The 13,988-nt window shown below is 38.9% G+C and overlaps 1 protein-coding gene and 1 long non-coding RNA gene across 2 annotated transcripts in view; both read left to right on the top strand.

Annotated features, from left to right (window-relative positions):
- The window catches only part of LOC142142714 (uncharacterized), a 155,274-nt gene that overhangs the window by 101,332 nt on the left and 39,954 nt on the right, over window positions 1-13,988 (top strand). The window lies entirely within an intron of this gene.
- On the top strand, window positions 341-2,376 carry RAP2B (RAP2B, member of RAS oncogene family). Its single transcript, XM_075202020.1, has one exon. The coding sequence runs from the start codon at window positions 620-622 to the stop codon at window positions 1,169-1,171; it is 552 nt and encodes a 183-aa protein (XP_075058121.1). The 5' UTR covers window positions 341-619; the 3' UTR covers window positions 1,172-2,376.

The following is a 13,988-nucleotide window of genomic DNA, read 5'->3' on the forward strand; positions in this document are numbered from 1 at the left end:
GCAACGAGTAACCAAACCAGGAAAGACATCCCACTTACAGACAAATATTTAGATCCGGTTTCTAGACTATAATATGGAGCGATCACTAAATAATGAGAGTTAAGGTGATTCATCTGAGGTATTTATGAGCACTAAATGCAAGTAATCATAAAACAGGCAATGCAACCACCAATCAGGCGCTCCCCAGGATTAGCCAATGGGGAATGAGTCATGTTTGACTAATGAAAATACTTTCTCTGCGGCTAATCGGCGGAGCCAATCAAAGATCGGCTTTCATGGGCCAATCGGATATGACAGCCCGAGCAGCCAATGAGAGCAAAGAAGTTACAAAATGCAAGTGTAATTCAAGATAACTAGAGTGTGGGCTGCCTTAGAGAGGAATGGAGAGAAGGGCAGCACAAGGGAGCTGCAGGGCTGGTCTAGCACATTGTGCACGGTAATACCTGCCCCTCAGCTGAGCTCATCCAGGAATCCGGGGATACTTTCCGCTGGTCCCCTTCTTTGTTGCATGTGGAGCTGATGAAGTGAATTCCTCTGGGTGAGGGCTCTGCCTTTCCTCTCACTCTAACAGCGGGGACAGCTGAAGGCGAGAGGCGGAGGGAACAGACAGCAAGAAGCCATGAGAGAATACAAAGTAGTTGTCCTCGGATCCGGCGGGGTGGGGAAATCTGCGCTCACTGTACAGTTTGTTACTGGATCCTTTATAGAGAAATATGACCCCACCATTGAGGACTTCTACAGGAAGGAGATCGAGGTGGACTCCTCGCCCTCCGTCTTGGAGATCTTGGACACTGCGGGCACAGAGCAGTTTGCTTCCATGAGAGACCTGTACATTAAGAACGGACAAGGCTTTATTCTGGTTTACAGTCTGGTAAATCAGCAGAGCTTCCAGGACATCAAGCCCATGAGGGACCAGATCATCAGGGTTAAAAGGTATGAAAAAGTGCCTATGATCCTGGTGGGCAACAAGGTGGACCTGGAGGGGGAAAGGGAAGTATCTAATGGAGAAGGCAAAGCATTGGCCGATGACTGGAACTGTCCCTTCATGGAAACTTCTGCCAAAAATAAAGCCTCGGTGGATGAACTGTTTGCCGAGATTGTCAGGCAGATGAACTACGCTTCCCAGCCCAATGGAGATGATCAGTGCTGCTCCTCTTGTGTCATCCTCTGAGATGCCCCCTCTGTTTACAATGCACTATTTTACTTGTAACATGATTGGAACCAACTTTGCATCCAGTGATTCCAGCTCCAATGGGTGTATCGTGCTGAGATGTCATCTGTACAAATCGTATCTTCAGTATACAGTCTTGCAAATATCCTGGGGTCTGCAGAGTGAGAAAAAGTTTGCTGACGAGAGAATGAAGCAGTGATGTGGGGGGTTGACAACAACTACCTATGCCCTGACTGGTAAAAGTGCACAAGTTGGGTGCATGGAGAATGACCCCCACCTCTCAAAAATACACGTCTTTTACCTTCATTTTTAGAAAAAAAAGGGCGGATTGGAGTCACCCTCGGACTGTTCACCTGCTGATTTTCATTTTACGTATTTCTATGCAAAGTCGGATTATTGTTACAGAGTATCCATTCATAAGTATTGCACATCTAAGATGAAAGAAACAATGCCAAGGCAGTATGGGGTGCCAGTGTGTGCACCCATGCTGTTGTGTGAGAGGGGAAATCTATTTTGTTTACCTGCTGTATAAAATGGGAATTTGGGAAGATTGTTAGTATTTTTTTTATCAGCTGTGAAAATGTTACATGTTTTTTTTTTCCTTTTCTCTTTGTCATGTTTGCTGGCAATAACTGATTTTTGATGCTCAGCTATATTTAATATACAATGAAATGACTTGTGTGTACCAGGGTCACCAGCACCCAGTGTCCTTAGAGTGCCTTCAAAATTCAGCTGTTCCAGTCAGTGCCAACCTGTGAAAACCTCCACAAAATCCCATTATCTCATATTCTGCAAACTACTTAACAGTTTCCTCTCAGTAATCACACTGAACAAGCGTGGACAAAGGGATCTATTGTCCCTGGAACCTATTTTTTGAGCCTGTAAATGTAATTTCCATGTCTTGCACATTTTTTTGAGGGGGAGGGGGGGGTGGTAGTTGATTAACCATTTTTGTGTACACAATAATATGGCACAGAAAGGGTTTCAATCTTATTTCATTATATTTTATTGATTTTTGTTTGTTTGTGGTTTACATTGCAAGCAGTGGTTTTATCATTGCAAAGCAGCCATAGATCTTAAAAAGAAATGTGATGTTCCACAAGATCATTAACAAATGTAATTTTATTTTCTTGGACATGCTAGAACAAGCTTGTTTCCTATGTTTTAAAATACATTGAATACAGATATGTTGTGTCTTAACATAATGTGTTTTTATTATTATTTTTACTGGACTGAGCCTAGTTGGAGAGTGTTCGTGACACCCTGGCAGGTACTGTACTAGATTTGCTTGGGTTGGTGCCATAAAATGCTAAGCCAACTGCCTGGTGTGATCTTGATGGCTAATATAATAATCAGAGCATCTTTTAATTATACAGGGCCTATTTTATGCACAGATGAGTCGACTCATTTAAATTATCTAAGGGTTTAATGCAGTCACGGTATTTAGATATGGCTATTTTATGTGAGTTTTACTCTGTTAATACAAGTTTGCAGACTTGTCCATTTCAAAGTCTTTGAACATTGTTTGCAAGTTCTCCAGCACTAAATGCGTTAAAAGTACTTGAGTATACTGCTCACTTGACCCTCTACTGTATCTGATCTTTCACTGAGCATTCTCAAAAGCCAGTCATATTGTGTCTGAGGAGGAGAAGGAAGTAGCTTTAATACAGACATTGGTGTACGCTCCTTCCTGTTTCTTTCCAGAGGGCGGAAACTGCTGTAGTTTATTATCCATGCTGAGGAGGGCACTGATATCCACTATCGGGTGTCAGAGATTGCTTTCTCTTTTGGCAACAGCAAAGGGATTATTAGAAGACAAGGGAGGAAGTAAGGGTTGTTGCTTTCTCTATTCTAAGTAGAGTCATTGAACTATATCAATGATGGGTGATAGATACACGATTTCAATATTTTAGTATTTACTAATGATGGGTGAATATTTACTCTATTCTTATAACATGGACCAAACTTTTATACTTTTCCTATTTATCCTGTGTTAGTTTTTATTTCTTTCAAAAACAGGTTTACTTAGTTTTTATTTTGGATAAAATAAACACATTAATTGATAGACAAGCTTACACATATAACAGTTATATGTATTTAAATATCATGATTGTTAAAAAGCAAATGGAGTAGGAATTCTTTATTAAAGTATGATACTCCTTTTCCCATTCATGCAAATTGCTTAGAGCAGTGGATCCCAAACTTTCTCAGTTCGAGGCACCCTTAGTGTCTCCATAATTTTTTCAAGGCACCCCTAAGCCAAAATAATTACCAAGTAGTCATCCGCCTTGCTTACCACCAGCCCTGGCCACGGCACCCCAGGGAGGTCACCGCGGCACCCCAGGGAGGTCACCGCGGCACCCCAGGGAGCCAGGGCACCCAGTTTGGGAACCACTGGCTTAGAGGTTTATAGATTCACTGTTTTTTTTTTTTTTGGGGGGGGGGGGGGGTGTTTATATACAACAATGTACAGTAATTATATATAGATTAGAAACATTCCAAATATTTACTTTTCATTTGTTTTTAATGCTAAAATGTCAAAATCCAATTGGTTTAGCAAAGAAACAAGGTCTAGTTGTCACTAATGAGAGTTGAGTCGCTCTTTGCTTCATTAACAACAACACCAATCTGTATAATAATGATACATTTGACACAAGTTAAATAATAAAACAGTAGATACAAGTTAAAAATAGATTACATTGAAAGTGACCTTCCCATTTCTTACAAGTATGTGTGCCTTACATGTGTGTTGAATGCATATTATAATTCCATGTGCTGAAAAAAAATCCAAAAGTTGTATTTTAGCACATAATTAAGTGTGAATGTGGAGGAGCATTCACCATAGGGTTCAGTGATGTCTTCTGTAAATGCGTTGGGCCTGATTCATTTTTACTGAAGTTTTCACCTGGACAAAACCATTTTACAATGCAAGGGGTGCATATTAGTTTATTGTTTTGCACATAAAGAAAATACTGGCTTTTTTTCCCAGATCAACTTTAAATTTCAGTGTATAAATAATCTATCAATTATTTGTGTGCTACACGAAAAAACAGCCAGTATTTTTCTTGTGTGCAAAATAATACTGATGTGAATGAGTTCTCTGTACAGCGCTGCAGAATTAGTGGCGCTATATAAATAAATAAATGATGATGCATAGCTAAATCCAGAAAACTTAAGTAAGAAAACTTACTCAATTTCTTGCTTAATATTCCTTAATGAATCAGGCCCATTGTGGGCAAATACATATGTGTATTCAAGGACTTATTTAGTTAGTTCTGCATTGAATTTAGCCCTGGTACTCAACCAAGCACAAGTCTGGCTGTGCAAACATGTCCGGACATGTGGTGTCATGTACTGTATTCTCTATAAACTAAACACAGTATAAGCTAAGCTAGAAGTACTAACTGTTAGAGCGCTATGACAGCAGCATTATTGTTAGTCATGGTATAGAATTTAATCGACGTATGGACCTAAAACACAACAGGTTGTGTTCACATGTGGCCCTTGTGGTGTCCCGTTGATTGCTGTTTTGATGCATGTAACCCAATGCAGCCCTGTAGCTTGACAGCTGCATTTGAACTACAAGTCCCAGCATACCTTGCTTGCAAGTAGACATGGCATTGGATCATTACCATTATATATGTGGGAAGATAACATAATTCATTTCCTAAAGGTATTATGTAAACGTTACATGATAGTTATAGCCTTGCATCTGAATGTGGACGTTACGTTTTTAGAATAATAAAATATGTGCATTCATTATATTGTTTTAATATACACTCTCTTCCATACAATGACTAGTGCTTTCATGTAACTGGTAAATGTCGCGGGTGGCTACAATGGGTTTTTTTTATAACGTGTGCCCTACATGTGGTGTGGTTGCCTGTAGGGTAGGCATTAGGAAGGAACCCATTCCTGTAAACTCTTAATTTATGTGTATCGTGGGTCTAAATACTAGGTAAATTAACATAGCCGTTTAAAACCTTAGAAGTTATAAGTGAAAACTCTGGACACATGGGAATCTTATTTTAACATTGTTGTCTGGTGAATTTTTAGAGGGACCAAGGAGTAATGTATCAAACTGCGAGTTTCCGGCAGATTTGAAAAGTGGAGATGTTGCCTATAGCAACCAATCCGATTCTATTTTGTAAAATGTACTAACTAAATGATAAGCGGATTCTGGTTGCTATAGGCAACATCTCCACTTTCAAACCCACCAGAAACTTGCAGCTTGATACATTTAACCCCAGGACTGCGTTAGCATGATGCACAACATAATTGATTAGCTGTGAATTGGATTCAGTCAGGTGCCTGATAGGGAACCCTGTTCTGCCAATAAAGAGGAGACGAAGTTTATGTAAACCCATCACTTCCCCAAAGGGAATCAATTCCTTTAAGTGGTGTCTGTTGGCTGAAAGTAATGTCTAATTTTTTTAATATCTAATGTATAATCCTTTGACATTGTAGTAATATTATTTATACTGCTACAAAAAAACAATAGTGCCCCATGTCTTACACAGGATGGTGTGCCTTATGCTGACAGACATCTTAATGGATGGGGGATAGGTAGAATTAAGGACTTGTTCACATGGACCTATTCATATGAATTTCAAGTGGTTGACACGCCTGTTCTCCATGGGTATTCTGTTACTTATTCACTTGTAATGTATCACAAAATAGCACTTTTAGATGCTGATACACATTTTTTTTTTGTGTGACATAGAATGGTTTATAATAATGCTAGCTGTATTTTTCACATCTGTGATGGACACATTTATTTTACTAAGCAATGCTCATAGACATGTCATTCATTGTCTACTGATACTGAGTGGAGTGAGCAGTACAGTGTGGTGATCTGGGAAAAATCCTGAAGGAAAACCACTTTAAATAAAAACCACTTCAAAACGCTAGTTCAATAAACGCTGGCTAGCATTTCACAGACGGCTCAGAGGTGTTTACATGAAGCAGCTACCACACAAAATGCATACATGTGAACAAGCCCTTAAAGATGTGATCATTGTTCTTTGCGAGGTATTTTTATTTACTAATGGGGTGTGTCTAGAAGGGTTTTTTTTTTTTTGTTTGTTTTTTTTTTAGAAAAATGCTTCTTTTCTGTCATGTTGTTTCCTCCAGGAGAATGTGTAATATGAAGACTGTCTTAACCACAAGAGATCATAGGCGTTTATGATCTTTTTTTAGTATGCCATTCAGGTGAATGGAGAGGCATTTTAGGAGTGTTTTGCAGCATCAAGTAGAGTAATAAGTAAAATAACAAAACAAAAAGCTCATCTGGCCTGATAATTCCACTTTGAAATCTGCTGACTGTGTATTCAATTAGAAACTGAACCCATGGTATCTGGTTCCAGTTGCAGTTATTTTTAATCTTAATGCTTGTTACTTTGGTGGGGCACCATTCTCCCTGCTTCAGAAGAAGAGACAGTAGGGATGTCACATGTCTGTCCAAGTTAGTAAAGCATTGCCTGCACTGTCGTGACCTATCATCATGTGAAGGATGCATGTCTCCTATCATTTAGCTGCTTGCTCAGTGCTAGAAAGTTGCCATTGCAGAGCAGCATGATCTAAAACTTAATGCAGCACTGAGTACACAGTTTTTATCAAGTGAGTTAGATCAGGGAGGAACAGAGAGTTCACATCAGAACTTGTGCAGAAGCAAAGTACCATTATATTATAAAATACAGTAAGTATCTGTGAAGAGATAGACAGTATCTGCACATCTTTAAAAGTAATCTAATATTCTCACAAGTAGCTATGGGAGCAGTTTGCAATTCAGATAGCAGTAGTTAGTGTTATAGGTCAATCCTGTCCTGGAAGAGAAATTGTACTTACACCAGTCTATTTTTGGTGTTTGAATTGGAAAGCATATAGCTGTATTAGAAGATACTAACTTAAGGGTGCATGCACATAAGCTTTCAGTCCTTGTTGCCCAGTTATGTTTAGAACACTTAGAAGTTGGAAATTAAGGGCCTGATTCATCAAGGCACAACTACTGAGCTCAACGTGCATTTGTTCTAAAACACAAGTAAATCTGCTCTGCGCACTCCCAACAAGGAACGGATCTGATGATTTGTGTACAGATGTATTCGGGTGCCTGTCTGCTGTACTCTACTACACAAGACACTGCAGGATACGTCCAATACCATTGTGGTTTATAAATTTGCAAAAGAAAAAATATTAAATTAATGCCACCTGTTAATATATATATATATAAATATATATATATATATATATATATATATATATATATATATATATATATATATCTGATAATATAGGAATTAATGATAAAACAGTAAAATAAGGTCCCCCCCATGAAATACATTTATTAGGACGTCCTTAATATGTACTGAACATAAAATAATTTTTTACAGTTGCTCCTGATTACAAACAGAAGTTAGAGCATGCATAGGAGACCGTCATGCCTAGTGATCAGGACTTGGACTTGCCCTGTAGCTGTAGCAAGAGACTTTGTGATGCCCAAAGCTTAATTCGTATGTGGCTGCATGCAAATGAGTTTGGCACGTTCCTACTGTAAATTGACTACGACCCCTTCCCTGCCCCGTTCACTCCCCAAAAACATAGGCCTTTGCGTATGAAGATGGAGCGAGCAGGACTGCATTTACTGACGTATGGTCCGGTACTGAGCATTCCGCAGAGTGATTTTGCATACGATACGCTCAAAATCGGAAGATATATGGCTTGAGGAATCAGGCCCCAGATGTTTACTGGGTTACAGAATCACTATGTGTATAAGCTGTTTGCCACAATGTACCTTCCACAGACTAGCACAAAATATCACAGGTTACAACAATTGCTCTTCAATGGAAAAAAGTGCTCCTTCTAAATAAGTGTTGCACAACAGTAGTATACACTAGAAAGTACAGATATAGAGAGGGAAAGGACTTAATTTTAAATAGTGTTGCTACCCAGTGCTTGTCCCAAAGTCAGGCATGCTGCACTAATATACTTATACTATGAGGCGAGTATACAGAGCATATGCTTCACTCTATACTCCACTATATAGTATACTCCATTTGTACTGCAATCACTAAGCCATCTGGAAAGTGCAGTAAAATTAGTTACTTAAAAGCATAGGTAAGTCTCCAAGTTTCCACCATTATATTATATTATATTGATAGGTTATCATCTATGAATTAACCATTTTTATGTGTGTTTACTTGGTGCTGTAGATCACTGTGTAGTATTATGTACAGACATCACTGTGCAGTATCATTTACATACATATCAGTTTGGCTATTTTTCTGTTAACTCCTCTGTTGATCATGCAGAGTGCATTTTCCTCACCTCACCAGGCACATCAATAGCACATATAATTTACAGTGTAAATCTTGCTCTTGGATATTGAGGAATGTGAGATGCCAATTCAGTGTTTTTTGTGACCTGGGAAAAGCTGTCCATGCAGATTAAATGTAATGGGGTTAGTGAATTACCTGTTGGTGTTAAATCATATGCGTACTAATTAAATGCAGGGCTGTGGCTGCCTTGTCAAAGTGATTAAGATATCTCATCCCACTTCCTCAGGTACAGTGTCCATGACTGATTGTCCTTTTGATGTCCTAAGTCATTGTTCATAGTTTAAAAAGTGAGATTAGCAATACAATAAATTGTGTGCTGTTATTTCTTAATGCCTGATTATTTTCTGTTGACAATATACAAACACTGACTGCTTGTTGTCCACTATAAAAGTTGTGTACCACAAGCATTTAAAATAAATATTTGTAGACAAGGGGCCTGATTCATTAAGGATCTTAAATGAAGAGGTATCTTATTTCAGTCTCCTGGACAAAACCATGTTACAATGCAAGGGGTGCAAACTAGTTTTCTGTTTTGCACATAAGTTAAATACTGACTGTTTTTTCACGTAACACACAAATATCAACTTTAAATTTCAGTGTACAAATAAGCTATCAAGTATTTGTGTGCTACATGAAAAAACAGTCAGTATTTAACATATGTGCAAAACAGAAAACTAGTTTGCACCCCTTACAATGTAACATGGCTTGGTCCATGAGACTGAAATAAGATACCTCTTCATTTAAGATCCTTAATGAATCAGGTCCAAGATGTTTTTCCCCTAATAAAAAAAAAGGTTTTTAATCCTTAAGATGTCTTTAATGTAATGGCTTGTTCATACCCTTCTGCAACTTTTACTTATACGTAATTCTTTATTACTCACTTTGTTTTTTTGCATTTGAACAATTTAGCTGTAGTATCAGACAGTTTCCTAAGCATGCTGCACAAAGTTGTATCATTATTGTACATACTGGTAAATGTGGACGGAAGATAGCCCCTATCCACCTTCATCCTCCAACAGCACTTATAGGCATCAGTGATGGCCAAATGGCCTGATCTTGTCCAAGCTACCCACCCACATGTGTGATGAAATCTGTCAGTGGACCTGTTGGTTATCACTGCAAATGTAATGTATGCCAAGTCAAGGTATATTTGTGAATGTATTATTACCTCCTAAACCAGGCAATTTGCATCTTTTGTCCATAGCTGCCCCACCAGTAGTACTGAAGAGGCGGGATTGTCTTAAAGAGGACAAACTATTACAAAAATATCTTTGATGCGGGCAGCTGTTTAATATTGAATCAAGCATAATGATTGCTTTGTGCGACTAACCATGTCTATGCTTGGTAATTTTCAATCACATGAGAGGGGGATAACTTGAGCACTCCCTTTTTTTTTATAAAATTATCTTCTACAGTTCTGTTAACTCTTAATTAATAGGTTTAAATATATTGTACATTTCTTGTTATTGTGTGTAAACTTAGAAACATAGTGGCCTACTTTTTGGACCTCCCTTCTGGGAGATCCTTTATGGGAGGCCAAGTGACAAGTTTGGGGACGTAATAACATCATTTGCGTCATCATGGGCCCTTCCATGCATTGCAACAATAAGATTAGCGCAGTAAAGGTGGGGTCATGATGAGATTTGCACCAAATTGCATTATCAAGGCCCCGCACAATTCCCAAAAGAATGGTGTAGTATCCGGAAGCGTGGCTTACTCTCCTGGGAGTCATGGGAAACTACCTGAAATTTGCGAGTCTCTTGGACATTCCAGGAGAGTAGGTAGGAATGCTTATAAACCAATAATTATCAAGCTGGCAAATTCTGACTAGTGGTGCTGTGATCCCTCCTCTTTCATCCCTTCAATTATTTTTAAGTAGCTGCCATTCAACACTTAGAGCAGGAAGAGCTGTATCTGTCCTGTGCTGGAGAATGGACAGGAGATTCTTCCTGCCTTAGAAGGCAGATGTAATACAGAACTTGACCTAATTGGACAGGAGTTTAGGCTCTCCTTGTTTTTTTGCATCATGTGTACCTAGAACAGTGGTTCTTAACCTGAGTTCAATCGAACCCCAGGGGTTCGGTGAGTTAGTCTCAGGGGTTCAGCAGAGGTGTATGTCCATTCCGTTCGCCAGGGTTGCCAGGTGCATTAATATACATTTGACATTCACACAATACTTTGATAGCATTTTCAATGTTTCACCATAAGAAACTGAAGGCTATTGACGAATATTTATGGCAAATTCTAAAATTTGTTGCGTAATTTATGGCAAAAAATCTCATACATGGCACGACCTGGTAGCCCTGCCGTTTACCCCTCTAGTATGATTTGTGACGTCACGCTCAGCATGGCCATCATTGGCTGCTCGCTTGGCCTTGATATCTGTGCTGCAGGGAACTTGGTGCGCTCAGTAGTCGACTTGTGACTGTCGTGATTGTACGTCATTTTTTATTTCCTTTTCAATATTCCAATCCCTTCGTACTATGTTGAGCAAAATAAAAAAGTGGTCGGACGAATACGCACAATATGGATTCACGTGTATAACAGAATGTGATGGAAGTCAGTGTCCTCAATGCATGACTGGCAATGCCAAGTTGAGCAATTCTAGTCTAGCACCGGCAAAACTAAGGGAACACTTCCTAAAGCTGCATGGAGATGGGAAATACAAGAACACAGCGCTTGCTGAATTCAAGGTGAAGAGAGCCAGATTCAACGAAAGGGCCACTATGACTTGTTTTCGGCTTTTTACCCATCGACAAACCGATCTTAACAGCATCATACGAAATTGCGTACCTGATCGCAAAGCAGGGAAAACAATTTACTGAAATGTGTTAACAATGCGCAAAATAGTGCTCTGAAGCACCGCATCTTCAAAGAGCTGTGTAATGAAATGGGCTCTGAATTCGAGGTACTTCTGTACCATTCTAACATTCGGTGGTTATCCCAGGGAAAGGTGCAGAATCGTGTTTTTGCCATGTGTGTGGAATTAGCTCTGTTTTTGCGAGAGCACCAACATTGTCATGCAGATTGCTTTGAAAATTAATTTTCATTTTGGCGTACATGGCTGATATCTTCAATGCTCTCAATCATCTTAATCAACAGATGCAGGGGGGTGGAGTCATCCAAGCGGAAGAAAACCTGAAGGCTCTTCAAAAATAGCTACCTTTATGGAAACAACGAACACAGCTAACTTCGCAAACTTTCCCCTGCTGGATGACTGTGCAAGTAAGATCGAAGATGAGAACCTCTACAAAATCATTGAACTTCAGCAGAGCCAGGTTCAACAGCAACTCTTCAGAACAACAACACTCTCAACGTTTTGGTGTTACCAAATCGTACCGTACCCTCTTATTGCTAAGAAAGCCCTTGAGATACTCATACCGTTTGTTACAACATATCTTTGCGAGCAATCCTTTTTGACGATGGTAGACATAAAAACGAAGAAAAGGAACAGACTTTGTTGTGAAAATGATATGAGATTGGCCCTTGCCAAGGTGAAGCCGCACATTTCTGAACTTGTCTCTAAAAGGCAACAGCAAAAATCACATTGATTTGCAGTAAATATTTATTGAGTTATGTTTTTGTGTGACATTCATGATTTGTTGGTTTTGTTCTTTGAACACAGTGATTTTATGTGCAACTAATGCATGGTTCATTTTGTGCACTAATAAAATATATATTTCTATGTTTTGAATTTGAAAAAAAAACAACATTTTATTTTTCCAGCTATGAAGGGTGATTCCCCACCTACTATACTACATGATAATTTGGGAGTGCACAGAGATAATCTCTTTATGTATAATATATTGAAAGCTATGGACTAATATCCATCCACCGTGGCCAAAGTATCATGAAAATACTGCTTAGAATGCTGCTTAGAACGCTGCTTAACTTTTAACATTTGTACAAATCATTCTCAGACAAAAAGCACCCATGTTTTTACAGCAAGAAATTTTTTATAAGACATATATTGTTTTTAAAATAAGTAATTTTTCGGTATAATGTCCCTTCCATTAATGTGACAGATAAGACTGCATGCACATATGCAGGTTAAAAATACAGTGAGAAACATATTTTTGCATATAAATCATGTTTAATGTGTGTGTGTATTTTTTTTTTCTGGAAACGAGTTTCGACAAGGCCAGTTCTGCATATAAATGAAAGGATCAGATTAACACTTGAACTGAGCAGCTGCCTAAGGATTGACTGGAAACTCCTTTACCCGAGTTGTTATTTGAACATACTTTTAACATTTTTATATAGTTTTGTTGTGCAACGTTTTGCTCTTGAACATTCAGAAGAAAGTCACGTGACTGGAAAGCTAAAAATAAGTTTTAAGCAACATGTCATCATGTAGGGGTTCTGTGTTCTATGAATTTATTTTATTGTATCTTGTGCACCTAAAAAAATCCAACCAACTATAATCCTCTACCCCCCTTCCCACCCCTGCTCACCCTGTTGAGAACCTATAATTTAGCACGCTGTGTATGCTAATTACTTGTCTTGGTGTCTACAGGGAAACTGTGATATGGAGAAGCTGGCCCGGGAGAGAGCATACCACAATATAAAGCTTGCAACAGATGCATAGTAGAACAATTATCATACATACCTTTCTAAATGACAGGTTCTCTGTACATAAACAGTCCCTTACCTGGTGGCAGGTGACATAATTAGAGTAGTGCTATACAACAAACCTGTTCAGCTGGTAGCTCACACGCAGCTTCCATAAGAAACTCCTCTGATTCATTTTGGGAGGAAGAAAGGCAAGAAGCTCTTTTAACTCATTCCACTGAGTCTCTTAATTGTATGTACTCAATAAGCATGCCTTATGCGTGTATATTACTTCACCTACTTTGTGTAACATGATAGAATGCTAAACAAATCCAGGCATAATGATATCCTGCTTGTGTTAAAAGATACAGTAAACATATATTTAGAAATATAGGGGTCTATGTCTCAGAGCAAATATTTTGGGTGTGGCGTCTGCTCCCTCCATCCTGTGCCAAAATCCTCCCTCACCTCTGAGGTGATGGAGTTCAGCTCTCCTTCGTTTTTGAACAGAGCTGAATTTTATGTAGTAATTTAATATTACATATGGGCCATTGTGCTCCAAAACCAGAACCCTAGACATTCAGGGCCTGAATTATTAAGGAATATAAATTAATTTATGTGGCATATTTTGAGTTTTGTCAATCTGCGCATGCACGAAATTGAAACATATGCCAAAGAACATCAGTAAATTTAAAGGGCAGAGCGGGGAGGGGAAGGGGTGTTTGCACGTATTCAGTGTACAGTAAGAATGTGCCAAGGGCGAGCACACGCAGCAGCGTCTGGTTCAAGCTTTGGGCCTCTCTAAGGTACGTGTTTGTCAGTCGTATATTTTGCACCAGCTACAGAGCAGGTATAAGTGCCGAGCGATAGTGACGATGGCTGTGTGTACATGCTAAAACGTGTTTGCAATCGACAGCAATAGTAAAAATACA

This window comes from Mixophyes fleayi, chromosome 3 (assembly GCF_038048845.1).
Source record: "Mixophyes fleayi isolate aMixFle1 chromosome 3, aMixFle1.hap1, whole genome shotgun sequence".
Classification (NCBI taxonomy): Eukaryota; Metazoa; Chordata; class Amphibia; order Anura; family Limnodynastidae; genus Mixophyes; species Mixophyes fleayi.